The sequence below is a fragment of the Penicillium digitatum genome, chromosome 2 (genome assembly GCF_016767815.1).
Source record: "Penicillium digitatum chromosome 2, complete sequence".
In the NCBI taxonomy this organism is placed as follows: Eukaryota; Fungi; Ascomycota; class Eurotiomycetes; order Eurotiales; family Aspergillaceae; genus Penicillium; species Penicillium digitatum.
Genome location: NC_089385.1, coordinates 1,186,549 through 1,214,138, shown reverse-complemented (window position 1 = coordinate 1,214,138; position 27,590 = coordinate 1,186,549). Strand labels below are relative to the sequence as shown.

Genomic DNA, 27,590 nt, shown 5'->3' with positions numbered 1-27,590 from the left:
CTCCATACATCATTTTCACATCTCATAGAATGTGGAAACCCATCATATCAGCCGGCCAGCAAGCCACCCGAGCCACTTGGAGCCAGGTCTCGAAAGCGACTACCCAATCCCTCGCCACCCCAACCGCAAAAATAACACCCTTCAGCACAACTTCAATCCTCCAGATTGAAAAAGACCAGGACCCACTCGACCGAGAAGCCTTGAACCCGGAGCGCTCAGAGACTGCAAAATCTGGTACGGACGGTGAAGTCGCCAAGCACCCCTCTGCATTCGACCCGAAGAATACAGCACCCGAGAGCGAGCTCGCGGCTACTGAAGAGGAAAGTAGGCAAGAAGGCAAGACGGAAAGTCCCCTCAACATGAGCCCGGCCAATAGGGATGCTAGCGCTTGGAGACGCCCGGCTGATGATGGGCCTGATCGAAATCAGGATCGAGGAGCTTCCAGTTCTCGTGGGGCACCGAAGAAGGGCCGTGGGATTCACGTGAAGGAGGATGGGACTCATGTTTCGTATCGGGATTGAATGTTTCATTTTGTTCATACTCTTGCTGGCGATAAACGAATCCTGTTTCTCGGGGGTTTCAGGATTTTCCAAAAACATGTCATATTGAGTTTCCATCAATGTTATCAAGTAAACTGTCCATAGATGCGTGGCGCCATACATCCCAAGCCAAAATAATTACATACAGACGTATTCTAACGCACTGAGGCATTCAAGACGAGCTTTCCTTGCCGTATTTGATGATATCGCTACCAGCTAAGATCCAAACTTTGTCACTGCCCTCAGGAACATCACCTTCGAGCGCCTTGAGACCAGCATTGACAGCAGCCCTGCCAATGACATCCGCCTCCTGAGCCCAGCCATCCTTCAGACTGGAGTGCAGCTTGCCAGCCCAATTTGCAATAAATCGAATCCCAGCCTCGAACGGCCGGCTTTCCTCGCGAGTGCCAGCAATCAGCCCAGGGCGCAGGATGACCATGCGTTCAAAGCCAAGCTTCTTGATGTCCTCCTCAATCTCACCCTTCATACGAGGGTATGGAATGCTGGAGTCCTTGTTGGCACCGGTAGAGGAAATCAGCACGTAGACCTTGGTGCCAGCTTCGTGCGCGGCCTTGGCCAGCTCGACGTTCAGCCCATGCTCAATCTTGTATTGGTTATCGAACCCGCCCGCAGCTGCTTTTGTGGTTCCAAAGGCAGAAAAAAAGATGCCGGGGGTCGGGTTGAGGGAGGAGAGCTGGCTGGCCCAGGTGGCGGTATCGCTAGAGACGAAGTTGGTAAGTTTGGCTGGGGGCGTGCCACTAGTGGCTGGCGGGGTGCGGCGGGAGATAGTGTCCACGCGGGTGACTGCAGGGTTGGAAATCAGGCTAGTGAGGATGTGGGATCCCTATCGGTTGTGCGACTTAGCTCAACTTCTGGCAGTATGTGTGCTTTGGAAGTTTTCGGGCGAGTAGATTGAGGAGCTTCGCTTGTCAGATGTGTGCACTTACCACCATACCCGTACCACCGACCAGTGCAACATTCACCATTTTTGCATATACGAAGTTGTAATGAGGGCAGTTTTGTGTTGCGTTTGTATAGCTTACGATTTCAAGAGAGGACCTCGGGGGCGCAGTAGCAGTTTTGGAGAAATCGCAGTGCCTTTCGTCATCATATCGAGCTAAACTACATTGGGCAAGCACGACTTGGGGCACACGGGAAGGGGAAAGTCAAGAGGTGGCAGAAATCAAGTGTGGGCGGTGGGCAAGTTCACATCTCTCCATGGCACTGAGACCCTTGTCCATTGAACTTCGAAATGTCCTTTCTTTCGTTACTGTCCGATATAATTCGATAGCATCAGAGTCATCCGATTATGAAGGTGTGCTTGACTTGATGTGCATCAACGGGCTTCTTTGTGACCTGATTTCTGATCTTTATGAGAAAAATCCGACCACAGGTCCACTGGGTTATGCATTGTTTTCGTGTGCCATGAATGGTGCTATGCAAGGGGTGCGTCACCTATAATCTAATTTTTGTATGATACAACATCGCGTAACAGTTCAGAGTGGCAGTTTATTGTAGGGGTCAACTTCTCAACAATCTTGAGCTATTCGTGTACCCAGGTCTTGTACTGCTAAAGTAAGATAGCAAAGTATTATTGGAAGCTCCCTGATCGTCACAATCCAAGTCCTAGAAATGGCGGATAAAAGATATTAAATCCAAAAAAATTTCAACAATCTGTTTGAATCGCGTGGAAGATTTTGTATCATGGTGTACTCAGTCGGCCATGAAATTTTCTGAATTCAATACTTTTTAAGATGCATTGCATCGTCTCTAGAGAGGAATTGTTGCTCTCTCGAAGCATATTGTTTGATGGATGTATTAAGCGTATATAGTTGTCCATCCCAAAGTTGAGCGTGAAGGTTAGACTTGAATGACTGATGTTCTCACGTCTATGTCTGAACAATATGAGAAAGCATAGCATCGCTGTGCTTCAAGATGCCTACAAAAAGAGCAAGAAATATGGTGCAAAATTGACTGGGCATGAAGCGAGTTAAGCAGAGTATCACCGAACGATTAATTGTGAAGTGCATACGAAGACTTAATCGAGTCATAGTAAGCTGGACATCTCCAGAAAAATTAGAGTTAAACATGGGTTAACTGGATTATGATCGTTACATCCCACTCGTCGACATACTTGTATAGCGTAGATCATCCCTCTTGTTGTGTGTGGACAGAGGTCTCATTTTATTTCAAAATGCTTCTTGTCTCCCTGCCGTTCGAAGTAATTTGTCTTGTTGCTTCGCATCTATCACAGTACAAGGACAATTTTTCGCTTATGTGATCAAATCATATGCTTCATGATACCGTGATTAGTGTCCTCTACAACCTAGATACATGGGCTATACATTTTGTACTGCCGTGGCTGTTGCAAGAGGGGTTTGAATAAGGTATTGAGCACCTGATATCGCACAGCAACCTGGACGTGAACAAGAGATTACTCCCCCGGCTCAACTTTTAACATCACACCTTGGCTCCTTGCCATCGGATTCGGTCGTATGAATGTTGTGGAGGTTCTTCTGCGCAACGGAGCCCAAGTAAATCTAGGAACAGACATGTCCGCCCTTGGTTTATGCTGCGAGTCTAGGCTCCTATGACATGACGAGTTTGCTCCTCCAGCACGGCGCCCATATAACCCCCGTGGGTACAATTAATGGTCTTACTCCTCTTAGATATGCCCTGGAATTTGGCCCTCCATACCCACAAGGCAACCTATACTGATGGTTCAAAAATTCGGAATTTCATCTATCAAAACGCAAAGGAGAGAATGAGTTTTTTGCTGTGATCCAATTGCTATTGTCTCGTGGGGCCGGTCTATATCTCAAGTCAGATTGCACTTTGTCCACTTTCAAATCTTGGCGCTCTGTGAGAGCTTTTTTTCTTCAACCTGATATAGCTTGACCAATTGACGCACAGACAGATCGAGGAGCATGTCTTCTAAGTCACCTGGAATACGGGCACCAGGAACATCGCAAAGAATGGCTAAAGGCGAAGCTAGCTTGTTTAAACCATCAACCAGTACTGTGGCGAACATGCCTTCCACCAATTTACCCGGACCGCTTTTGGTAAATCCACTGCCTTCAAACAATAACACTGCTGTTTGGACACACTCGTTCAGAACCATGGCGGACTTCGCTTTAGACAATGCCATCAAGCTACCAAGTTGACGATCGTCTTCTTTACTGTGATGGACCAATTGGTACAAAATCTGCTCAATCCATGTCCACATAGATTCAAGCTCAGCGCCTGCCTTAGATCGACGATGGCGGACCACAGGTTGGTCCATGAGTGTCTTTCCGAAAGCCTCGCGCTTGAAGTAGTACGAGATAGCAGCAGAAAGAGCAACATAAGAGCCTGGCGAGTGACTCCAAAAGCAATGACAAGTCGCTCATGGTTAAAGTTGGTCATGACATTACGCATGCCGTCGCCTTCTTTGCCAATAATGTTTGACACAGGAACCTTGACGATGTCGAGCTCAATGTATGTGGTCCCGCCTATGATATGACCAGAGACTTTGAGTCGGCGCATTGAGACACCAGGATGGCCTCTCAGAGGTACAACTAAAACAGAAAGACCCGCGGCTCCTGGTCCACCGGTTCGCACGGCCAAGGTAGCATAGTCTGACCAGAAACCATTTTTTGGACCCATTCAGGATATAGTGCTGACCATCGTCACTTTCGACAGCAGTTGTGGTGAAATTCGCGACATCGCTGCCGGCCTCAGGCTCCGTGATGGCAACACAACCTCGCTTCTTACCTGTAAGCAGGTCTGGCAAGAACCGCTTCTGCAACTTGGTGCTACCGAATTTGTAAATTAGTGCAATTCCAAAAGCAAATCCGGCGTTCAATGATCCAGCTGGGCCGCTGAGGCTAGAACAGGCCATTTAATTGCAAACCCTCCGTCAATTACCTCGCAGTAATATAGGGTAGCTGGATAATCTTCATGGCCCACCTCATCACAGTAAATTCCAGTGTAGGTGTAGTCCCAATCTTCAACATTGACCGCCAGTATATAGTTGATTCCCAGGTGCTTCAGTCAATCCACTGGAAATGGAGCTGGCATGTTGGGCATCAGCATGTTATGCTTGCAGAATGTTGGAATACATGGTCGGGGACTGTTCCTTCACGTTCCCACTCAAAAGCTTGTTGTATCAGGTTATCTGTTACAAAATTACGGTATGCTTGTTGGAAGCGACGATGGGCTGGTGTCTTGTAGGGAGAAGGGAGGCCACGAATATAAGGTGGCTCGGAGAACGGGATAAGATTCGGTGAATTGTACGCCATGATGGAAGAGTCAGTGAAGAGAGGTATAGTCAGAGAATCTTTTTTGGACTAAGTATTGGACTCTATGGGTGTTTGTGTATCAGGATCATTAGTCTCTGGGGTGGTGGAATGGGTTCTCCGCATTCCGGGGTAAAGTGGGCGGCCGAGGCTCAGTGCGCTGTTTTGTGCAGATCGATGCCGAGCATAAGTGCACGGATCACGTGATACAATTTTCGTAGGAGTAGGTGGCACGAAGGTGATTATTAAATTTGTAGGTAAAATATAAAAGACCAGTCGATCACTCATGTGGCCTTGAGACATCTTTTCTTTGTCGTTCTAACTACAAATTTGGCTCCCCTTGTCACTTAAAAGGACAGCGGACAAACAGTCGGAAAAGGGCGACTTGCGTATATCCCTCTGAAGCACTGTGAGGACCACGTCTGGGTCCAGCCAGGGCTTTGTGCAGCGGCAGCCGCGGTAGCCTGCATCTTAAATCTGTGTAAACCACAGTTGACGACTGGGGAGGATTTGATGTCAAATTTGTAAGACCATGTGCTTCCGAAAATGGAAGGTGAATCCACATCACCCGGGCTTTCAACCTTGGAAATGGCACGGCTGAGTAAAGCTCCGAAAGCGGGTGGGAATCCGCCGCTTTTTACCGCCTTGAAAAGACTTATCGCCCGATAACAAGCACGCAATTGCCACTAACCGCTTTGGGCGTTAACTGGTGGTTTTCTCTATAACCAAGCCATGAAGAGGGCAGATTCTCTTTCTCCCCACCTTCTTTGTTTTTATCTATAACAGATATCGGTCTTGTGTCCGGTGTCTAGAAGAAGTCATGGGTCCATCAGTTCCATCCCTGTCGGCCTTGAATGGCCCGACCTATGTTACAGCCCAGACGCTGATCCAGCAAGTTGCATATTTACTGAGTGACAAGATCTTCTCCTACTCACCTGAGACTTTCGATCTTGACGCTGCTCTCAAGGAATGGGCATCTAAGGGTGAGACTAATGCCAATGGCGAGTCTCCTTCTCTCAAGGCTCTAGAAACCCGCCAAGGTGCTGGCAATATGGCCCTTGGCTACCTCTTCTCTCAAGACTTTGATCTGAAGAAGCGTCACATCCCCCAGGGTATTGTTGCTTCTTCGGCAACCCTTCCTTATATGCGGGCCGCATTGGAGCAGCTCTCTCTGCTCTACTCCGTCGCTAGCCCGGTCGCTGTACACGTCGCCGCGGTCGACCACGCCGGCGAGGACGGCCTAGTCTCCGATTATGCCTCTGTCCTCTCTCTGACCGAGGAACTCGGTCTGGGTCTAATCTCCAGCGGTTCTGCACACGAGTCTCAGCACATGGCCCTCTTCACCACATTGCTCTCCTCGGTCCTCCCCTCAATTCACATCTATGATGGTGTCCGTGTTGGCCGTGATACCACCCGTATCATTGATGTTCTCGATAAGGATGGTCTGACTCGCACCTATGAGACCGTCCGCAAGTCTATCGATGAATCCCGCAACCGTCATCTTGATGCCCAGGGCAAGGTTCTGGATCTTCTGAAGACCCTGAACGGCGAACTCGGAACCGACTACGGTGCTTTCGAGTACCACGGCCACTCCGAGCCCACCTCTGTGCTAATCGTGTTCGGTACTGTCGAGGCCACCCTGACTACCCAAATCGCACGCTCACTCGCGAAGGATGGGGTACGTGTCGGTGTTGTGAATGTCCGCGTCTACCGCCCCTTCATCGAGGAGGAGTTCCTGCGCGTTCTTCCCCAGTCCACTAAGACTGTCGCAGTCCTAGGACAAGTCTCCTCTGAGCAGGCTGTTCAGGAAGAGGGTGTTCATTCTGCTCTCTATGAAGATGTGCTTGCCTCTTTGACTTTTGCCACTGGCCTTGAACATAACCCGACTTGTGTTGAGATCAAGTACCCTCGCGCCCAGCGTTGGGATCTCATGTCCACCGCCGCTGCATTCCAGCGTGTGTATGACCAGCCTATTGTCACCGTTGACGGTGAAACCAACGCTTCCCTGCAGTTACTGGACTCTGCCTCCGTACAGGAATATACTTTCTGGGATGTTGACACCTCCGTCACCAAGTCAGCAGCTCAGGCTTTGAGCCAGGCTCTTGGCACCGACTCGGCCAGCAATGTCACCCTAAGCCAAACTAACGACAACCTCGTCCAGGGTGGTGCCATCCGTGTTGACATCCGTAAAAGCGCTAAGATTGTTGACGCACCTTACGCGGTCACTGCGGCTGAGGTGTCTTACGTTGGCAACATCTCGCTGCTGAACGATATTGATGTTCTCGCTTCTGTGAAAGACAATGCCAAGATCATCTTGAACGCCCCTGGCGTCAAAGACGAGGATTTGGAGAAGAAGCTTCCCGCTACCTTTAAGCAGGCTGTTGCCCAGCGTGGTATCTCCGTCTTCATTGTCGACTCATCATCTATTGAGGATTCGTCTCTGGACGCTCTTGTCCTCCAGGCTTCGTTCGTGCGTGTCGCTCTCCCTGCTCAGGAGTCTTTGGCAACCAAGAAGCTGTCCTCAATCACTGGAAACGCTGAGGCCCTGGACAGTGTCACCAAGGACCTCGAGAAGCTTCTCCGCCAGATCGAGGTTCCCGAGTCTTGGAAGGAGCCCGAGGGCGTCATCGAAGCCGTTCAGCTCCCCAAGGACATCACCGCCAACAGCTTTGTTTCCTTCGACAAGGACGAGTCTGAGCCCCCCACTCTTCTCAAGAACTGGGAAACTGCTGCTCGTGGCCTTGCGTTCAAGGAGGCCTATGGCACCAAGGATGCCCTTCGCCCTGACCTTGCTCACAAGACTTTCACCGTCCACGTCAAGGAAAACCGACGCCTCACCCCTCCCACTTATGATCGTAACATCTTCCACATCGAGTTCGACATCGGTGAGACTGGTCTGAAGTACGACATTGGCGAGGCCCTCGGCATCCACGCCGAGAACGATACTGAGGACGTCAAGAAGTTCATCGAGTTCTACGGTCTGGACGCCGACGCGATTGTCGAGGTTCCTAGCCGCGAAGACCCTGCTGTTTTGGAAAACCGCACTGTCTACCAGGCTCTGATCCAGAACATCGACATCTTCGGTCGCCCTCCTAAGCGCTTCTATGAGGCCCTTGCCGGGTTTGCATCCGACGAGAAGGAAAAGGCCAATTTGCTCATCCTGGGTGGCCCCGACGGTGCTACCGAGTTCAAGCGTCGTGCTGAGGTCGACACCATCACCTTCGCCGACATCTTGCTTGAGTTCCCCTCCGCCCACCCCGACTTCCACGAGATTGTCCGAATCGTCAGTCCCCTCAAGCGCCGTGAGTACTCCATCGCCTCTTGCCAGAAAGTGACCCCTACCTCGGTCGCTCTGATGATCGTCGCCGTGGACTGGGTCGACCCCAACGGCCGCGACCGCTTCGGTCTGGCCACCCGCTACCTGAGCCGCCTGCAACCCGGTTCCCCCGTCACCGTCAGCGTCAAGTCTAGCGTCATGAAGCTGCCCTCCAAGTCCACCCAGCCTCTTATCATGGCCGGTCTCGGTACTGGTCTCGCACCTTTCCGTGCCTTCGTCCAGCACCGTGCCCTCGAGAAGGCACAGGGCAAGGAGATTGGCGCTGTCCTGCTGTACATGGGCTCCCGTCACCAGCGCGAAGAGTACTGCTACGGTGAGGAATGGGAGGCTTACCAGGATGCTGGTGTTATTACTCTCCTCGGGGCTGCTTTCTCTCGTGATCAGCCTGAGAAGATTTACATTCAGGACCGTATGCGCCAGACCCTGCCCGAGATCATCCAGGCCTACCTTCGTGAGGAGGGTACTTTCTACCTGTGCGGTCCCACTTGGCCCGTGCCCGATGTTACCGCCGTTCTGGAGGAGGCTATTGCCACCGAAGCCAAGAACACCGGCAAGAAGGTTGAGACTCGCAAGGAGATAGAGAAGCTGAAGGATGAAGAGAGCTACGTTCTTGAGGTCTATTAGACTGTTACTTTATCTTCGCGCGGCATGATTGGCTTGTTTCTGGTTTCTATTCCCCCTCATTGTATTTAGATCCCGATTTGGGCCAGCTCACTAGCCTTGAGAGACTTCAAAAATGCGTTTAGAACTCTTAACCTTCAATCCTATCTCTCCTAAATTTAGATCTCTTTGTAGTTGAACAATTTAAATTCAACAGAATGTAATTTGGGTATCTGCTTCGAAGACAGTGCCTTCCTAGCATGTCCCTCGATAATGCCTGCCATGTCGTGTCTAGGTCGTCTATACTTACAACTTTTTCTTCAAACTCATTCACTGTAATAATCAATTATGAGTACCTATTTGGACCAAAGCTTGGTCTTCCCATATGCACCACCCTTTTCCTTCCTCAACTCCAATGCCCGACGATACGGCGGTGCAGTGGGTGGCTGGATGGGATCCAGATTAACATAATCCGGAGGTAGGGTGTAGGTTGCATCGGAATCCCAAGCGGAAAGATCACCACAAGCAATAAACGACGGAATCCATCGGTTCTCAACCGCGAACTTGTTTGACAGTTTCTGGGGTTGGGGCTGGTCTTGTGATGTTGTGGTTTGAAGATGGCGGACTTCAGTGGTGTGATTTGGTGCAGGACTGCTGACTGTCGCGAGTTGCGCCACGGTACTTCGGGCCTGTGTGTCTTGGTCGATTTCCTCACGGACTTCCACGCCCACATTACCATCTTCCGACACGGCTGCTGGAGCAACGGCTCCGCCGAAGAGTGGATTTTTCAATGCGGCCATACCGACCACTCCACTGTCACTAACAGGTGGAATGAAGCCCTCACAGACCACGAATGCCTCCAAGCTACTGGCGCGACTGCTGCGTGGCTTCGCAACGCTGACGCGCTCGAAGACGGTCCGCAGCTGCGCGTAGAGAATGTCGACGTCGCGGCCGCGGAAGATCTTGGCGACGAACTTACCGCCAGGTCGGAGAACACCCATAGCAAGATTAAGGGCTGCGTAGAGAAGTTGTGATTGAATATAAATGTCTAGGTCATGTAGACCTGTTACATCTGGGGCACCATCGGATATGACTAGGTCGACGGGGTGAGGTTGTCTGCTAGCCTCTTTGACTTGTGATGGAGAGTCGGATGGGGCGGATGGCTGTCCGTATGCTTCTGGGTCCAGAGCGCGCAAGAGGAGAGGAATCGTAGAGGGGTGTGTGATATCAGCTTTGAGGGTTGTAATACCTTCGAGCGGTGCCATGGGTTGCAGATCGATGGATACGATCTTGACATTCTTCCGGGGCTTTAATTCAGGGCTTGAAGAAGGTTCATCGCAGTCCATTTTATCATCATCGGCCGTCGTTGCATCTGCGCCCTCCAATCCCCGTTGTTCTGCACGCTTTTTCTCGAGCCATGCTCGCCGCCCGAAACTTTCGCCCTTAATCAAGACACGGCTGAGTACTTGACTCCAACTTCCAGGTGCAGCGCACAAATCGACAACTCTCGTCACACTGTCCGGGTTCTCGTGCTCAAATAGGTCGAATCGCTCGTCGATCTGGATAAGCTTGAAGGCAGAACGAGCGCGCCAATTTTGCTCCTTGGCAAGGCGGTAGTAAGCATCGCGCTTGTCCTTGGAAGATTTTCCCATCTTCAAAACAGGCTGCTCAGGCGCAATTGGCAGTTCTAGTCTGGCAAAGTGGGTTGATTTTGCGGCGAACGTGGGGAACGAAAAGATAAGATTCCAAAGGCGGACTAAAATTTCTGCCGCTTTTTTTCTTTGCGAATCTTCCCCCGACGGCGTCACTTGTCTGCCAGAACGAACTGCAATACTCAAGAATTACTCAGTTTACAATGGGTCAAAAGCGAGCACGCGACTCCAAGGCCCAGGTGGCTGAGGCAAACAAGCGTAAAAAGGCAACCAAGTCTGACGCAGCTACAAGCGACGATTATGGCTCTCTTGGAGTTGAGGACCTCAACTGGAAGCAAGTTGCTATGCCCGATCGTATGGAGAATACAGAGGGATTCTTTGGACTGGAGGAGATTGAGGGAGTGGATATCATAAAACAGAGTGACGGAGGTGTTCATTTCAAGGTTTGAGACTGCATGCTTGGATCGATTCTGTTGATTTAACGCTAATACATGTGGCTGGATGGGTAGGCCAAGTCTGGCAAGCCAACAAAATCGATTGTGAAGCCCCCGTCTGAGGATGACGGAGACGAATGGTCTGGTTTTAGCGACGAAGACTCGTCCAAAAAAGCACCTGCCGCCGAGAAGACTCCCGCTGCAAACCAAGTGAAGGAAGATAAGAAGTCGAAGAAGAACAAGAAGAAGGAACAAAACAAAGCCAAGAAAGATGAGCAAAAGTCCAAGGAAAAAAAGCCTAAGGAGCAAAAGTCTAAAGAGTCTAAACCAGCCCAGAACCAGAACATTAAGGCCGGGCTCTCATTCGCGGCTCTCGATGATGTCGAGGAGGATGACGGTGTGGACGTGTCGGCTTGGGATGGGCTTAATCTTTCGCCCGAGACATTTACGGCTCTTTCCAAAATGAAGTTTAGCTCCCCATCGGCAATTCAAAAGGCCAGTATTCCTGCCATTCTCGATGGGCATGACGTTGTTGGAAAGGCCTCTACCGGCTCCGGTAAAACATTGGCATTCGGTATTCCGATTATCGAACATTATTTGGACAAGAGAGGGAAACTGAGAGAACAGTCCGACACGTCTGAACAGAACAAATCCCCGATTGCATTGATCCTATCTCCCACTCGAGAGCTGGCGCATCAGCTTGGGAAGCATATTGGAGACCTCATTGCCAATTCCCCGGATACCAACGCACGAATTGCTCTTGTGACCGGCGGTATGTCTATTCAGAAGCAACAGAGACAGCTTGCTACGGCGGATATTGTTGTTGGAACCCCGGGACGTGTGTGGGAGATCCTAAGCACAGGAACGGGGCTGATCCGCAAAATGCAAAAAATCCAGTTCCTGGTTGTCGACGAGGCGGACAGACTGTTGAGTGAAGGTCATTTCAAGGAGGTAGAAGATATCCTTGATGCACTAGACAAACATCAGGCCGGCGATATTGCAGATGTGGATCAGGAAGAAGAGGAGGAGCAGCCATCTCACAGGCAGACCCTTGTCTTCTCGGCCACGTTCCACAAGGATCTTCAACAAAAGCTAGCAGGTAAAAGTCGCTGGGCAAGCGGTGATATGTTGGACAACAAAGCGTCTATGGAGTACCTTCTCAAGAAACTGAATTTCCGTGAAGAGAAGCCTAAGTTCATCGATGTGAACCCGGAGTCACAGATGGCTATCGGACTCAAAGAAGGAATCGTCGAATGCCCTGCTATGGAAAAGGTAAGACAATCTCTCTTCGAGCCGCTCGAATACCGATACTAATCCAAATGGCCAGGACCTCTATCTCTACTCAGTTCTTCTCTACTATCCCAAGAACCGTATAATTGTGTTCACAAACTCCATCTCCGCTGTCCGCCGCATCACTCAGCTTTTGCAAGCTCTTCAACTTCCAGTGTTCGCACTCCATTCAAACATGGCCCAGAAGGCCCGACTCCGTTCCATCGAACGTTTTTCATCTCCTACTGCCAACCCAAGCTCAATTCTTGTCGCCACCGATGTCGCCGCTCGTGGTTTGGATATTAAGGGCATTAATTGTGTCATCCACTACCACGTTCCCCGCACAGCAGACGCCTACGTTCACCGATCCGGCCGTACTGCTCGTGCCGGTGAGTCCGGAAAGAGTATCCTAATCTGCGCTCCTGACGAGGTTGTCGGTGTTGCCCGCCTCGCTGGCAAGATCCATGCCAAGAAGGCAAAGAAGGCCGATGCCTCTGACGGACCTAGCAAAAAGGTTCCCCTCGAGTCACTTGACATTGATCGCCGAGTGGTTGCTCGCCTCCGCCCCCGCATGGCTCTCGCCAAGCGAATTACTGACTCCACTATCGCCAAGGAGAAGGTCAACACCGAGGATAACTGGCTTCGTGCCGCGGCCGATGATCTTGGTGTTGAGTATGACAGTGACGAGTTCGATCAGTCTAAGGGTAGAGGCCGTGGTCGTGGTGGTGGCCGCGAAAGACGTGACAAGGAGGCCAGCGAATTGAGCAAGAGCGAAATGGCTGGGCTTCGTGCGGAGCTCAAGCAGCATCTTTCCCAGCGAGTGAACATCGGTGTTAGTGAGAAGTATCTTACGGCCGGTCGCATTGACATCGATGCTCTTCTTCGCGGTGAGGGCAACGACGCATTCTTGGGCCACCTTGATCCTCTGTCTTTCTAACTCTGAATTTACTGAGGCATTGCGTTTTATAAAAAAATCATAGTGTCTCTACTAGTCTATACCAAAATTACTCTGTATATGTTCTTGACACCTAAATCCTTCGAAATTGCACAGCCCAATGCTATCGGACTACTCCGACATCAGATAGATAGCATGTCAGTGACAAAGAATTTATCAACACCTGAGCAGGATAGTCTGCCATTCAAGACACTGTGCCTAAAGATAACTGGATTAGTTAGTCGGCACATATGCAGCTATTTACATAAGTGCATACGTTTCCCCGCCTTCCTGGCTCCGAGTGATTCAACACACTTTCTACTAAGCTTGACCTCAGACTCACCTCTCTCATTCTTTCAACCAACATGGATCCCCAAATTGAGGAACTCCTAGGCCTAGAAGCTGTCCGCACACGAGCCCATATCGTTCTCAAACTAGCCGAAGAGGGGCGTTTGAATCATTTCAACTACCACCCTGAATGCATGGAAGATGCCACTGCCTATGTACTTAAACTGATTCAGGTAGGGCTAGCACTTCCCCAGAGTGAACCCTTAAGAGTCCCAAGTGTTTCAAAGCTCATTCTCTAACATAGCGCGACTTCGGCCCCGACAATTATCACTTAATTCCGCCCCATGGACGCTGGCAGCATTTCGAAGTTGGCGGGGTTCCCCGCATAGCCACTCTCCTAGCTCAATGGGATGAGGAGAAATGCGACGCCACCGAAAAGACACGCAGACTTATAGATCTTTTCTTTGTCTCTGTCCTCTTGGATGCTGGTGCCGGAGACTATTGGAAATTTCATGAGTCACAAAGCGGTCTGACGCTCAATCGAAGCGAAGGTATTGCGGTGGCGGCCCTTCACATGTTCCTCAACGGCGACTTTGCAGGCAAGAATTCGTCGGTAAAACACACCGCTAATGGTAAGCGTGTGCACTCTTAAATCCGATGCAAAATTGGTTGACTTTTCTAGGCGACGCATTGCGCAATCTTAGTGTAGACATCTTATCCCGTGGACTCCAGGTCGACGATACGAATCCCATGATAGGAGTACCTGCACGTGCAGATATTCTTCGTAAACTCGGCGAGTCTTTGGTGAACTTGAAAGATATATTTGGCCCCTCTGGTCGTCCTGGTAATCTTGTTGGTAAGTCCATTTCGCCCATTTCGCCCGGACAGTCCTGGGTCTTTCTTTCTCCATTTTTTTTTCCCCCTATCAAAATGACTCAACAGTTCCCAAACATCTAGACTACCTCATTGCCAAGTCAAATGATAGCGGAACACTCGATTACAGGGATCTTTGGAACGTGCTACAGCGCCTCCTGGTTCCCATCTGGCCGTCTGATCGCACTCACATTAACGGACAGCCCATCGGCGATGCGTGGCCCCTGCGCGCGCTTTCACAGCAGCCTGGATTGGAGTCAAAGCCCGGCTCCATCATCCAACCGTTCCATAAGCTGACCCAGTGGTTAGGGTACTCATTAATGGTGCCATTCTCTCGTCTGCTCTCCGTCTCGTGGTCCAATACCGAGCTGGGGACTGGTCTGCCGGAGTACCGTAACGGTGGACTGCTTGTCGATATGGGAGTTCTAGAACTGAAGCCCGAGTCACTGCAGCGAGGGTTGAGCCTTTCGGGTGGTAGCTTGCCTTCGTTCGGTGCAGGCGATGACGAGATTGTGGAGTGGCGAGCGATGACCGTTGCACTCCTCGATGTGCTGCATAAAACGATCCTCGCTCGTTTGGATGGTGTCGAATTGTCTTTACCTCAGGTGTTGGAGGCGGGCTCTTGGAAAGCGGGTCGTGAGCTTGCAGCGGTTAAACGTCCAGGGACTAAGTGTAGTCCTATCTTGAACTTCGGTGATGGAACCTTGTTCTAGAAGCCCTGCTGTCATTGTTGAATGCATGAATACCTCTTTCAAACAGATTTCTTCAATGTCTTGGTCTTTCAACAGTACAGTGTAGATTGTAGATTTGATGAAATTGGCTCGAGCTTCTCGGGCTTGTATTGGACGCCAGATCATCAGCCTCCGCTTCATGTTTGGTCTTGTATAAAGAATCCTGAATAAGCGTTGGTCATTCACTCCCGGTAGAGCAGATACAACATGGATCCGTCTGTCTACAATGATCTTATGAAAGCCGGAGGCGCTGAAATCACCTTATATTTTGGACACATTGGCCAGCCTTGGCTTGGTTACCGCGGGATTATATCGGTTCGTTTGGGGAATTCGGGGGTCTATGCCAAAGTTCCAAAATGTTGATTCGGAGCCCGCGCGTAATTCGCATCGTATCGCATCGTACCGTACTGTCGTATTGTAGACGTATAGATCAGCCAATGAGGCCACCCAACTCTGCTCCTCCTGCCTTAGAACCGCTGCGGCACCGTTGACAGCCACGTCCAGCCTTGATATACCTTTACGGTGTGGTTAAGGTGTCTAACGGGGGAGTTGAAATGAAAATGAAATTGATCACTGATCACTTCAACTCAAAACAAAGGTGCTCATCACAACGGGACCAGTGCATGAGCGGCTGCTACTGGCCTGGATGACAACTGCACTGGGCGAACCCAGCGGAACATCATCCTCCTGGGCGGAGTGAAACAGCAAACGCCCCATGCCCCGGTCCAAATCATACATCGTCGGCCTCCCCGGCCAACTCAAAGAAGCAGGTTTTCCTCCCCGTTCCCCCATTCCCCCATTCCCCCTCCCTTTCATAATCATATGCGTGTCCCACCACGCTTGAGGTCAGCCGTGGTGGGAGCACCGCAAGGCCGAGGAACCCGATGAGAAAGCCACCACCGCTCTCCTCACCAGCACCTAGATGACAAAAGAATGAGTTAGCAATGAAGCATATGTGAGTTCAAAGCGATGACAGACTGAACCGAAGCTGACTGAATGCCAGGAGAAAGGAGAATGTAATACAAACCTTGCATTCAAGTGAGCAATCGCTTACCTACGCCTCGTCCAGGTAGGCGTCCTCGTCTCCATCGCTGTAGTTGTCAGCGCCATCCTCCTCCTCATCTCCCTCCGCCAGGATGGCGTCGAGGGTGGCATCTAAGCCCCCTCTTCATCGGGGTCCTCATCTTCCTCGGCCTCCTCGTCGGTCTCGTGGGAGTGACCATTGGTCAGTCCCCCATTGGGAGTCCGAGGGGCATCATCGGCGGGGGCGGGACGGAAAGGGTTGTTGATGGTCTGGGAGGGAATGCCCCAACCAGAGACGAAAGGGTTGGGGATGACCGGGGTGCCATTTCTCAGACCAGAAGCAAAAGGATTGTTGGGCTGGGGAGGAGCGGCCCGGCCAGGACGGAAAGGGTTGGTAATATTCTGGGGGATGTTGCCCACGCCAGAATGGAACGGATTGGTGGCGGCATGGGTGTTACTGTTCACTCCAGAGCCGAATGGATTGGTGGTGGTCTGGGGGATATTGCTCGCGCCAGAACCGAAAGAGCTGGTAATTGTCTGGGTTGCATTGACCACACCAGAGCCGAAATGGTTGTTCACAGTCTGGGAGGCATTGATCCCACCAGCTCCGAACGGGATGCTGATGGTCTGGGTTGTATTGACCACACCAGAGCCAAACCGGTTGTTCACAGTCTGGGAAGCGTTAACGATGCCAGAACCGAATTGGGTGGTGACGCTCTCGGGGGCAGAGTCCTCGCCAGAAGAAAAAGAGCGGTTAGTTTCATTCGACATCTTGAAGAGACACTATGAGAGACGGTTGATCTGAAAGCTAAGAAATGAGAACAGATAAGATCCTGATGGATGGAAATGTGATTGCAAACAAGAAGGGGCGACGACGAGACTGAGTGCTGCTCCATGAGGGCACGACAGTCATCGCGCGCAGCGTTCACCCTCAACGAGGAAGGGTCCCCATTCAAGACCACCATAATTTACGAATGCGCTATACTACGGCCTTGCATCTTCAGTCTTCAGTTATTGCACGTTGAAAAATGACGCTATATTTATATAGATTTACGGCGTTTTATAGTTCTCGGCATCCCGAACTATATCCCTTGGCATCATTGTCCGGTCATCGGCAGTTCCAGGGCACTAAGCCCCACTGTTGGGTCCAGCAGGGGAAAAATCAGCTTTTTAATAAAGAAAGGGACTAGAATAATCCAGACGGTGGCGGGTCTCTTGTTTAAATTGCAAGAAAATCTTCTTACATCCATGGTCATCGAAAAAGTTCAATTGTGGTATACTTCATACATCACCTCTCCAATCAACCGCCCCAGGAAGATCAACAAAGTCAAGACCCGAGTAATCTGAGCCAGTTCTGCAGTATGCACCCCGGTCGGCGATCCAACAAGCCCCTCTAACATGCATGACTAGAGTCAATATCGGCTTCATACTTCCCAGAATGTCAACCATTTCACAAACAGCGCGTAGGCTTTTCCGATCGCAAATCCTTTCAGCATTTAAACCGTGCTCGTCCGCAGCGCCTATTGCGTGTCTTCATCAACAAGGCCCAACGCGGTCGGCAGTGGTTCATAACCAAGCACTCCCTAGCCAAACAGAATCACCCCCATTCCTTTCCCAGACGCAGTCACAATTAACCCCCGTGGCTCAATCACCGCACCTTGAATCCACAACTCTCGACACCCTCGTTTCCCAAATCCCTCTCGTCCAAACTCTCCGCGAAACACACAGCACCTACAAGGAAACACGTCCCCATCTGGCAATCCCACCTCTCATAAGACAACAACACTTCGTGGGTGGTAGCTTAGCTGGCCCAGGCAAGCTTTCCTTTGCACCATACATGTGGCTATCGACCGGAGAGACTGCAGCACCGACCGAGAGCGCCGACCGAGCCAGCAGCGTTGTATCGGTATTCCACATCGGTCAGGACCTCTGCGGTCATCCTGGCTTTGTCCATGGTGGTCTACTCACTGTTCTCTTTGATGAGGTGTTTGCGCGCTGCGTCTCTGCAGTTTTACCCAGCGGGCTGGGCATGACGGCGAATCTCAATGTGGATTTCCGAAAACCGGCTCTTCCCGACCGGATGTATGTGCTGCGCACGAAGACGGTCAAGGTTGAGGGTCGAAAGGCTTGGGTTGAGGGTCGGATGACTTATCTTCCTTTGACTTTGCCGCTTTCTGCAGACTCGAATGGCATTGTTTCTGATGCCAGTCTGCTGCGGGAAGAGAGTGAGGGTGCAGTCATGGTTGCCGAGGCCAAGGCTTTGTTTATTGAGCCTACATTTGCGGATGTGAGTCAACCTTTGAGCTGCATGATGTGCGTCTAGCTAATAGTTTTCAGTCGATGGTGAAGATTTATTCAAACTAGAGTGTTGTGGACCGAGTGGGGTCTGTATTTCCCCTGCGACGTATATAGCGATGTAGTTATATAGAGTGATAGAGTGATCGACTCATAAAATTGATAACCTGATAGAATGATAGATCAACTGATTTTCACATGATTCTTGAGAGCTACTCATCCAGTCCTTGCAAAATCCAAGACAATTCTCCCACATAAACATTCTCCCTTGGTGGTCATGACCACCACTCGACGTGAGAAGTATCGCAAGTCCCCAAACATCTCAAACCCCCAAATCTGCCCAAGTAGTCAGCTTCGGATGTGACTTTTAACCCCATGCAATCCATCATCACGAAAAACGATTGAATCACTTGCCTGCTCCGCTGTCCATCCAGACTTAACATTCCTCTCAAAGGTATGTACCCAAAGCCCAGGATCTTCTTCCGACCTCCGATTCCAATCCTCCACGATAAACCCCGCAGATTTCCTCCCATCCGCTTCAATTTCCCCTCGCAAGTACTTCTTTATCTCCGCATTGGCATTGGCCATCTGTAGCTCAAAGCCAGGCCTAACGATTCCATCCGCATCAGTGACACCACGAACGAATTCACTCTGTCCTTGGACCTTGCCGAAGAAGTAGTCCTCGTGGTCTGACATCTTCCAATCCAAGACGCGATCTTCTTTGGTTGCGGCTAGGCCGGCACTGGCTGTTTGCGTGAAATCGATGTGTGTCGATAGTGAACTTGTTTCGGAAGCTGCTTGGAATTGAGAGATTTGAAGGTAAATTGTTGCGAGTCCGAATGCCTTGCGGATCCACCAAGGGACTTTTTGCTGTGGAGAGTACTGATTAGCTTGCAATTTGGAGTTGACGACAGAGCAGGGGATCCTTCAAACCAATTTTAAAATAGGATCTGTTTCGCTGGTGAGGTCCTTGTTCTGTAGACAGTATTATTAGTAGCGCATTATCTTCGAATGGGAGTAGCATATATACTAGGACCCATTGGCCGTTGAGGTTTTCCATGGTGATCTCTCGAGGAGCAGCCATGGTTAGTGTATGGATGGTTTCTATACCGCTCAACAAAATGGCAAGGTGAATATATAGGTTGCATCTTGTCTAGGGGCTCGGGGGGAATGGGAATGCCACTCGGTTTAATGGGGAAATTACTAGACTTCGTTCGAAGAGTCGTTGTGTTACTGATATCCAAACTCGGGGCGTAAGCACTAAGTCTGTATACTTCTTACCGGCATCATTCTTTGCAACTGGAGCTGTCATCTCAGATCCTTTTAGCTTCGAACATAAGAAAGTACCGACCAAGTACTCTGGCGTTCAAAGAGTAGAGAATTCTACAGTCAATAGCCGTCCTTAAATTTGAGTAGGGCAGTTGTCACTTCCCTTGAACCAGCTGCCTACTCTCTTATTTCCCCCCTCCGCACTCTCCTCCCAACACCACACTCCGCTTTCGATCTTCCTCTTATCGCTTCCTTGCCATCCCCATCTCAGCCGTCACTCGTAGCGGTGGCTGCCAACACACGCCACAACTAGATCAACCAGCAAATTGGATTCGACTGAGGGCATGTAAAGACCAGCGTCTTGTAGAGGCCGGACTCAGAAAAAGCCTAGAACGAATCCGAATCCCAACCCCAACCCATATAAATGGTACCGTCTGCTTCGTACCTCCCCTTGCAGGGAAGACTCAGCTTATCTACTTCTATGATACAGTTACACCCAGGGGCTTGCCATAATCCAGTTGAGGATAAGGGAAGTCCCCTTGACGACTGTGTGGACAGAACAATCCGGAAAGGGCCGTCCATGCAACGCGATGGTAAGCAGAGAATAGCCGCGAACGAAGGCGGCTTCGGCTTTCTGGCGAAAACCGCGGGAAATGCGTGTAGAGATGGCAAAAAATGAGCCGTAAGACCAAGAGATTCGAATCTCATCGTCACAGCCATCAGGGTCTTTGACAAAAGGCCATTTTCACGTGGGTGCGAGATGCGTTTAACAGTACAGGTATATAACCAAGTGTTGTCTCGGAACGGAGACAAGTTACACCAGAAAAAAACTAGATTTCAGGAGAAAGTGATCATTAAAATCTAATACCACTATCAAAAGGAACCCCCGCCAGGACGCCTTTCAACCCAGATGGCAGATGAAGAAGGTAAAGACAAGAACAGCGAAACAGCCCGTCCGAAAACTTGGGAATTGGGTGGCAACAAAGCAGAAACAGGTCGCAAGTCGTCGCATCGTAACTGGTGTCTCGTCCTGGTTGAAAATGACGAAAACCAACAAAGGAGAGGAGAGAGCAGAGGAGATAGTAGAAGTTTTGAGTTGAAACACCTGTCCACAGGTCTAGGAAAGATGGAAAGCTCCTTGGCCTTCTTTGATGGCGACTGAGAGGCGCTTCTTGAGAACATCCAGGTCACTATAGTCCGGCAACTTCAGGTAGTTGACGCAAGTCATCACACTAGGAAGATAGTCGTCGGGAGTATATGGCGGTTCGCTTGGGCGACACACGACAGTGAAGATCGGCGTCAGACTCTTAAAACCTAGATTGATTCGTTAGTCAGTAGGACTTTATGCGGTGGTAAGTGGGATTGACAAACCTCCAATGGGGAGCTTGGGGCTACCAGTGACAAACTGAAGGAAATCTCGACGTTGCTGATTGTCCAGCTCACTCATAGTCTGCAGCAGGTTGCGGACACTCCGACTGTCCATGTTGAAACCGTGATCGGCCTTGATGGAATCCATCAAGGTTTCGATAGACCAATCCTCCTCGGCTTGTCCGAAAAGCATGACAAGCTCACTGGGAGTGAAAGCACGAAGGGAAGAAAAGGGGAAGACTTGCGAGAATCCAGCCCGGAAGGCATCCACCTGACGCCGGACACCGCTGCCCAGTGTCATGTCGATCACTCGTTCGACGTAAGTGTCAACATTTTCGATTGTCAACTGTACATCAGCGCCGCCAGAAATTAATTCAATAGCAGGATATCCAGGTAAAGTGAAGTCCAACCCCAGATCATCAACCCTGGCACCGTGGACCGTGATGTTTTGCACGGCCTCGGATTTACGGGCTGGCGAAAGCGACATGTCTGCCTCAATAACGATTTTGGCATTGACAAATTCCTTGAGCATGATCAAGGAGTTCGCGAGGTCGTGATCAACTAGCTTGACAGTGCCCAGAGATGGTGCCACCGAGGACAGAGTATCCGCGATACGGAAGAACGCTGGATTAAACGAAATGTCGATAATCCGGGAGTCAAGCATCGAACGGGCCACGAACTTCCCTAGCACCTTGAAAATGTTCAATTGCTTCTTGCCGACATCCTGGGCTGCTTGTTCATCACTCATAGGCGCTGGGAACAGGCCACGCGTGCCAAATGCGTACTCCGTAGTAGAGCTCCCATCCGTGTCTCTCCATATCTTGAGCTTCTTCTTCGAGAACTCTCTGGAAACAGTGGAGTAGAATTCAAGAGTCGGCCCTAATCCAGTACCGACTTCTTCAAAGTATTCAACCTCAAGGATGCTGGGGGACGACCCATAGAGCTCCATAACTTTTAATGCAGAATCTAGGATACGAGAACGAGAGATGCGCACTTTTTGGCGTTGCAGCCGCCCAAGGAATGGGCGATCGTCGCGGCGCAGGTCACGTCGGCTATCCTCGACACTTTGAGAATTTTGCCATCTCATCATCGCCCGTGAGTAGCCAAATGCAGTAGACTGCAGGAATAAATGCCTTGTCTCGAATGGGAATAAGAAGGAGAAAAGCCTGGCTAGGTCTTCACTCCAACTTGGAAGGCAATCGCTTGCCACAATCAGGGGCTCCTCAAGTTGGCGGTTGATCTTGGCGGTAAGCTTCGTGTTGATGAATTGGGACAAAGGCTCTGAAGTGATGGTGGCAGAGTCTTTGCTATCGGTCAAAATGTCATCAATGGTTGCGTTCATTTCGTGCAAAACACGAAGTAGGCGAATGATGGATGAAGTCGTGGGGTTTTTGTCGAGCGAGGCTGGGATCTCAAGGGTATCGCCCCCAGAAGAAGCTTGGGAGGCCGATGTGAGGGTTGAGGGCTCAGGCGGTGGGGGACCAGGAACGCGTTTGAACGTGATGGTATGAACTGCCGACCAGACGTTCTTGGCACTACTCTCATCCAAGTCCTCACGGTCGTGATGAACACCCCGATAGATAGTTGTCTCATTGGTAACCGGCTTACCATCTACGAAAAATTCAAGGTGCCAGTCCTGAGGCACCGAGGCCATCGCAGCGGCATATGATGAGAATGGGCGCCCTGCAGAGGCGAGCGAGTTGTTGGGCATGCGGCTGGGAGGAGCGGTAGGTGTTGATGATGAAGAGGGTTTCGATGCAGCCGTCTGGGAGGGAGTCCCAACTCGAGTACCATCCTCCTTGCGAGCTGTGACCTTGCCTGAAGACGCCACCTCCATGTTGACTGCCGAGGGGTCCGAGATATTATCATTTTCCATATCCTCATCGAGATCATCAACAATGGCGTTGAGTTCTTCGTCCTCTTCTTCCTCGCCGCCGTCTTCGTCTTCATCAGTCAGTTGCCTTTCATCTGCACACTCAAGGGGCTCGTCATCGGGGTCTTCGTCTTCATCCTCTTGAATCCGATTTGATTGATGATGTGGGTGACCGGTTGCAGGATCATAGGCCCCATCCGCAGGATCGGTGACAGTACCATGTGGGCCCCCTGCGTGACTTGGAAGGTTCATGCCAGACCCCGAAGCCAACTGTTCACGAAGTCGGGATGCATTGGCAAATTGGGAGAGAATGGAGTCCCTTGTCCGTGAGGGGCGAGGCTTTTCCGCCACGGCGATTCGGGGATGAAGGAAGTCATCCAAGGCCTTGAATGTAGCAATGGCATGAATTGACACCATGAGGTTGCGATAGGGGCGAGGAACTTCGGACCCGTCATCGGCAACCAGCTTGAGCCGGAGCTGTTTGCTCAGCATGTAGGCGGCGTTGCTGCGGGTGTTCTCCAGCGAATTGTGACTGACGGTGAGGACTTCAAAATGTTCCGTTCTGCTAAGCAAGTCTTGCAGCTTGCGGATAAGTACACTGAAAGGTGTTGTGGCGGTGCTCTGGCTTTGAGCCTTGTCTGAGATCGAAACACCCATGAACGCCCGTAGGAAGTCGGCTCTGGCATCGCGGATAGAAGGCGCTTGAAAGTTACCAAGAACAGACAGAAGAACGTCTATGATGCCGGAGTTGAGCAATTCAGAGCTGGTGATGCTCTCCAAGGCGTCTCCATCAAAGTATGACGCGAGTTGTTTAAATAACGGAAGGCCGCCCTCACCGCCACGAGAATAGCGTGACTTGATTTCGAAGGCGAGAGATTTCAATGCTGTCAAGATCCTGAGCGCCTCTGCTCGAACGATTTCGCCATGGCTTGTTTCATATACCTCGAGGAAAGCTTGAGCATCTCGGATAACTACGTCGTTGAGCGCATTGTCCATCTTTTGTAGACTGCGTGGGCCCACCATGAATTCATCCTCGGAATCAGACATGTCATCATGGTCATCATCATCGCCATCCTCGTCGTCGTAGTCATCGGCTTCATCGTCATCATCCTCATCATCTCCGCCAGCTCCAATTTCGCCAGCACCTCGGGATGAATCTGTGGTGATATTTATACGTGTGGGGTCGGATGAATCAATCTCCTGGTCTCCTGAAAGAGAGCCTTCGGATAATTTGATAATAGCGGAGATCACTCCTTCTCGGTGGAATTGATGTTGGTAGACATGTTCAAGTCGCTGGAACAGTAGCTCGGCGCAGCGTAGAGCCAAAGATACGAGAGAAGGGTGGTCTTTCTGAGACAGAATAGCAGCCAGGAATGACGCGTAAGGAACTGTACGCAGGGCATCTTCAATCAAAGAAGGCTCGAGAATGTGCAGCATCTTCAGCTGTGCAATCAGAACTTTCTGGCGAACATGCAGATTGACCGTGCTTGAGTAGGCATCTGTCAAAGTGGGGAAGAGAATCATCGCAAAGCGCTTGAGCTCAGCCTTGCAGTTGACGAGCAAGGAGCGCCTCTCCTCCACTGCCTCTTTGGTTTTTGGCGACCTCAGTCCGATGGACATGTGGCTATCAAAGTATGAGCTTAGCAGATTGTCAGTCTTAGAGGCATCGCGGCTTGGAACACCTGGCAGTAGCTCGCAGATGACATTGAGAGTTTCAAACACTTGCTCCCGGGGCCGATGAATCAATGCTTGCATAACCAACACACTGTCCATCTTGACGGCCGTGTTATCCACATCTTGTGGGGGTGACACGCCGGTCAAAATTTGGTAAAGTGTATCCACTACATCCATCTTGAGAAGCTCATTTGATAATCGTGGGCTTGTTTTCGATACAATTGCCAATACCCGAAGGAATTGCGTGTGGATATGAGGCCCAATTAGGTTGGTGGTTCCTGGCAGTAGGAGCCGAAGAACAGCTTTGAGCATAGCAGGCTCAATCAGCTCCTCCAGGTTCTCAGGTCGGTGCTTGAAGCTCTCAACAATCCGTGATACGCATAGGCACCCTTGCTCCACGACCTTGGGGTCATTGCTGGCCAGGACGTTAAGTAGGGTGGGCATTACATCTCGCACCACAGGGAACGAGTCATGGGGGAGGTTGCGACAGCAATTGGCAGCCGTGCTGACTGCTGTTCGTTGAGTGCTGGTTGGAAAGAAGTCAAGATATGTGAGGCACGCGGTCAATCCACCTTCCCGCACAATTGAGGCTGGGAAGTCGACTGAAATCTTGGCCAAAGTACTCAAAGCCTGCTCAGCTAGATCGATGAACTGTATATCAAGCAGCTTCTGACAAAGGATGGGTACAGCACCACCATATACAACATTCGCTACGGAGCCCCGCAGGGCCTCCATTAGGTTCGCAAGAGAGCGACATGCTAGAAGCATAATCTCGGGATTCTCTTCGCCGAACTGGTTCGGTTGCATCAGAGCGACAAGCTCCTTCACGTACGGGTCCGGCGAAAATTGACCAGACAGGTTATCCTCATTCGAAACAAGCAATAGATCCGACAACTCTTGGAGGGCGATCAACTGGAGAGATGGATTATCCTTTGCTCTCAAGTTGGAGAGGATGTCTCGAAGACGTGAGGACATGCCGCTCATCATGCCAGTAAGCGCACGGAGAGTGCTCTGGAGTCCCATGGGGCCTCGGCCACCAAACAGGCTGCTATGGAATGGATCCATATCATCATCAGCAAGCGCAGAGGGGTTGGTGCCATCGTTGCTCTCTCCCATTTGGGATCCTTGGTGTTCTTCTTGATGTTCCTCCTGCTCGAGTTCCTCCTCTGCATCTCGCATCACAGCTTCTGGGTTTGGCTTGGCGGAACGCTTCTTCGAGCGTCGGGGAGGCGGAGACTGTGTTGTCGTGGGTCGATCTGTAAATAAACGGAAAGAGTCAGTACCCAAACACACTTTCAGACGCCAATTTTTGTATCACACGACCGATTTCCATCCACCAAACTCACCGTTCCGACTGGACTTTCGCCTCGATGGCTGTGGAGAGGTCGTCGATTTGGATGATTCCTCCGACGGTCGAGATGACGGTCTGGATTAGAAGATCAAGTCAGCCCCTGTTCCTATTCATCAATCTACGTTCATCGCCTACCCCGATTGTGACATGGTTGGACGGCTGCGGGCGCCTCGACGGGGTGCAGCGGCAACAGGACCAGTAGATGGAGCTGTTTGGGATGCTGCAGTCCGCGGTCGCTTGGCTTTCCTTTGGGGCGACGGCGGTGTTGGCTGTATCGGGGCGTCTGCTTGTCGGTCGTGGCGGGAAGATGCCTTGCGTTTCCGGGATGAGGTTGAGCCGGCCGTTTGTAGCGGTGTACCGGACTCAGCAGGTGGAGGGTCAGTGGCGAGTCTCGCGGAGGAGCGAGTTATTCTGGATGACATGAGAAAATGGTCTTTTTGGTTTAATTATGTGTGACGAGATAAGGGTCCGAAGAAAGAGAAAGACAGAAAAAGACGACCGGGATGGTCAAAGCGATAGGCAAATAGTTGGGTAGACAGATGACGAATCTAGAAATGGGGAAGCGATGATGATCCCGATGAACCGCGAACCATCCCCTTCACAGCCCAGGGAACAAATGAGGGGGGCTAGGGTCCCAAAGGCTCAGGGATCAGAATCTTGCCAGGGAAAGTCCACGAAGGATGGGGTTCAACGTCCAAGCGACCAGTGTGTACTTGATAGCGGAGAAAACGGGTGGGAAACTACCTCAGGGAAGAAGAGGCCGTGGAAGTGCCTGCGGGGGAGACGGGATAATCCTCGAGAGGGTCCTGACGGTTGACGGAAGGCTTTTGCCTGGCCATAAGTTATCGGATGTGGGAAGCTCGATTGAGTAGTCACCGTTTGCAACCCGCCATCCGCACACCTGTCGAAGGCTAGCCGAATGGGCTGGCGAGAAACGATGTTCGGGTAGCTGTAACTGTTGCCGTTGGGGCTAAGAGATCACCTCGATTAAGAAAAAGAATGAGGACCAATTCCAGTCACACAGAAGAAGATTGTGTTTTTTTTCAGATGGTGGGGGAGTTTAAAAAGAAGAGGGGGGAAAAGGGGAAGGAAATATGGAAAGGAGGATTTAACGTGGTTTGTGATGAGATTCGGGGAGCGTCAGGCGGCGGAAGTGCAACATTCGATGATCTAACCAGGTACGTGTATACTCACCTCATCAGATCAGTACACTTGAACATTATTGTATCCTACAGGTCTAATGAAATCGGTTCTTACCAGTATGCTTCCTTGTCCCCGTTTGACAGAGCATTCTTCATCCCCCGCACATTGACATCTTGCCTAGACATGTTGGGCAAGGAGGGTCCAAGACCTATCTGACAGTACTCCGTATAGGTGGCAAGTTCTATCTCAAGGGATCCCTTTGTACATCTGTCTAGATTTCGTGATCAATATCACATTAGATCTCTGTGGTCCAATTATTGGATACATTCACATATGCACTTCATACGGAGTACAGAGCATGTCGATGTATCATAGAAGATGAATGAGAACGCCGAGAACCAAGTACAACATTATAGTACAACATTGTTGTACGAAATAAAGGACCTTGAGAGCTAAACGAATTTAGTTAAGTCGTGAACTCCTGAAATTATGATCGATAGCTCCACTGAAATCTAACGGCGTTCGATCCGGATCACGGAGACGCGCCGAATAGCACTCAATTGACTCACCGAGGTTACGATTTTATTAATCACCGGAAGCCTCCAGGGCTGGAGTTTGAAATTCAGAGAGAGAAAAATCCCCCCAAAAAAGAGAAAGAGG

At 50.7% G+C, this 27,590-nt stretch overlaps 11 protein-coding genes across 11 annotated transcripts; 5 read left to right on the top strand and 6 right to left on the bottom strand.

Moving 5' to 3' along the window:
* Positions 1 to 29: 29 nt before the first annotated feature.
* Pdw03_6502 (Ferredoxin) lies at positions 30 to 521 on the top strand (the record flags this gene model as incomplete). Its single annotated transcript, XM_014679935.1, has 1 exon — positions 30 to 521. The coding sequence occupies one exon, from the start codon at positions 30 to 32 to the stop codon at positions 519 to 521; it is 492 nt and encodes a 163-aa protein (XP_014535421.1).
* Positions 522 to 711: 190 nt separating this feature from the next.
* Pdw03_6501 (NAD-dependent epimerase/dehydratase) lies at positions 712 to 1,525 on the bottom strand (the record flags this gene model as incomplete). Its single annotated transcript, XM_014679936.1, has 2 exons — positions 712 to 1,383; positions 1,487 to 1,525. 2 exons carry the CDS (start codon positions 1,523 to 1,525, stop codon positions 712 to 714), a joined length of 711 nt encoding a protein of 236 aa, XP_014535422.1.
* A 1,859-nt stretch (positions 1,526 to 3,384) lies between these two features.
* On the bottom strand, positions 3,385 to 4,419 carry Pdw03_6500 (Acyl-CoA dehydrogenase, putative; the record flags this gene model as incomplete). The annotated part of the gene is made up of 3 exons (XM_014679937.1): positions 3,385 to 3,890; positions 3,953 to 4,156; positions 4,203 to 4,419. The coding sequence occupies 3 exons, from the start codon at positions 4,417 to 4,419 to the stop codon at positions 3,385 to 3,387; spliced, it is 927 nt and encodes a 308-aa protein (XP_014535423.1).
* Positions 4,420 to 5,636: 1,217 nt separating this feature from the next.
* On the top strand, positions 5,637 to 8,777 carry Pdw03_6499 (Assimilatory sulfite reductase; the record flags this gene model as incomplete). The annotated part of the gene is made up of 1 exon (XM_014679939.1): positions 5,637 to 8,777. The coding sequence occupies one exon, from the start codon at positions 5,637 to 5,639 to the stop codon at positions 8,775 to 8,777; it is 3,141 nt and encodes a 1,046-aa protein (XP_014535425.1).
* A 332-nt stretch (positions 8,778 to 9,109) lies between these two features.
* Positions 9,110 to 10,405, bottom strand: Pdw03_6498 (TRNA methyltransferase, putative; the record flags this gene model as incomplete). Its single annotated transcript, XM_014679940.1, has 1 exon — positions 9,110 to 10,405. The coding sequence occupies one exon, from the start codon at positions 10,403 to 10,405 to the stop codon at positions 9,110 to 9,112; it is 1,296 nt and encodes a 431-aa protein (XP_014535426.1).
* A 203-nt stretch (positions 10,406 to 10,608) lies between these two features.
* On the top strand, positions 10,609 to 13,045 carry Pdw03_6497 (ATP dependent RNA helicase, putative; the record flags this gene model as incomplete). Its single annotated transcript, XM_014679941.1, has 3 exons — positions 10,609 to 10,848; positions 10,915 to 12,111; positions 12,167 to 13,045. The coding sequence occupies 3 exons, from the start codon at positions 10,609 to 10,611 to the stop codon at positions 13,043 to 13,045; spliced, it is 2,316 nt and encodes a 771-aa protein (XP_014535427.1).
* A 362-nt stretch (positions 13,046 to 13,407) lies between these two features.
* On the top strand, positions 13,408 to 14,916 carry Pdw03_6496 (Protein urg3; the record flags this gene model as incomplete). Its single annotated transcript, XM_066101364.1, has 4 exons — positions 13,408 to 13,563; positions 13,635 to 13,962; positions 14,013 to 14,186; positions 14,288 to 14,916. 4 exons carry the CDS (start codon positions 13,408 to 13,410, stop codon positions 14,914 to 14,916), a joined length of 1,287 nt encoding a protein of 428 aa, XP_065956447.1.
* A 1,173-nt stretch (positions 14,917 to 16,089) lies between these two features.
* Pdw03_6495 (uncharacterized protein) lies at positions 16,090 to 16,728 on the bottom strand (the record flags this gene model as incomplete). The annotated part of the gene is made up of 1 exon (XM_014679943.1): positions 16,090 to 16,728. One exon carries the CDS (start codon positions 16,726 to 16,728, stop codon positions 16,090 to 16,092), a length of 639 nt encoding a protein of 212 aa, XP_014535429.1.
* A 477-nt stretch (positions 16,729 to 17,205) lies between these two features.
* On the top strand, positions 17,206 to 18,321 carry Pdw03_6494 (Thioesterase superfamily; the record flags this gene model as incomplete). The annotated part of the gene is made up of 6 exons (XM_014679944.2): positions 17,206 to 17,231; positions 17,310 to 17,316; positions 17,368 to 17,420; positions 17,475 to 17,511; positions 17,576 to 18,244; positions 18,295 to 18,321. 6 exons carry the CDS (start codon positions 17,206 to 17,208, stop codon positions 18,319 to 18,321), a joined length of 819 nt encoding a protein of 272 aa, XP_014535430.2.
* A 147-nt stretch (positions 18,322 to 18,468) lies between these two features.
* Positions 18,469 to 19,336, bottom strand: Pdw03_6493 (lccl domain-containing protein; the record flags this gene model as incomplete). The annotated part of the gene is made up of 4 exons (XM_014679945.2): positions 18,469 to 18,588; positions 18,667 to 19,122; positions 19,186 to 19,227; positions 19,283 to 19,336. 4 exons carry the CDS (start codon positions 19,334 to 19,336, stop codon positions 18,469 to 18,471), a joined length of 672 nt encoding a protein of 223 aa, XP_014535431.2.
* A 1,302-nt stretch (positions 19,337 to 20,638) lies between these two features.
* Pdw03_6492 (Ubiquitin-protein ligase Ufd4, putative) lies at positions 20,639 to 27,115 on the bottom strand (the record flags this gene model as incomplete). The annotated part of the gene is made up of 7 exons (XM_014679946.2): positions 20,639 to 20,835; positions 20,893 to 25,692; positions 25,783 to 25,862; positions 25,923 to 26,198; positions 26,532 to 26,611; positions 26,664 to 26,757; positions 27,045 to 27,115. 7 exons carry the CDS (start codon positions 27,113 to 27,115, stop codon positions 20,639 to 20,641), a joined length of 5,598 nt encoding a protein of 1,865 aa, XP_014535432.2.
* Positions 27,116 to 27,590: the final 475 nt, after the last annotated feature.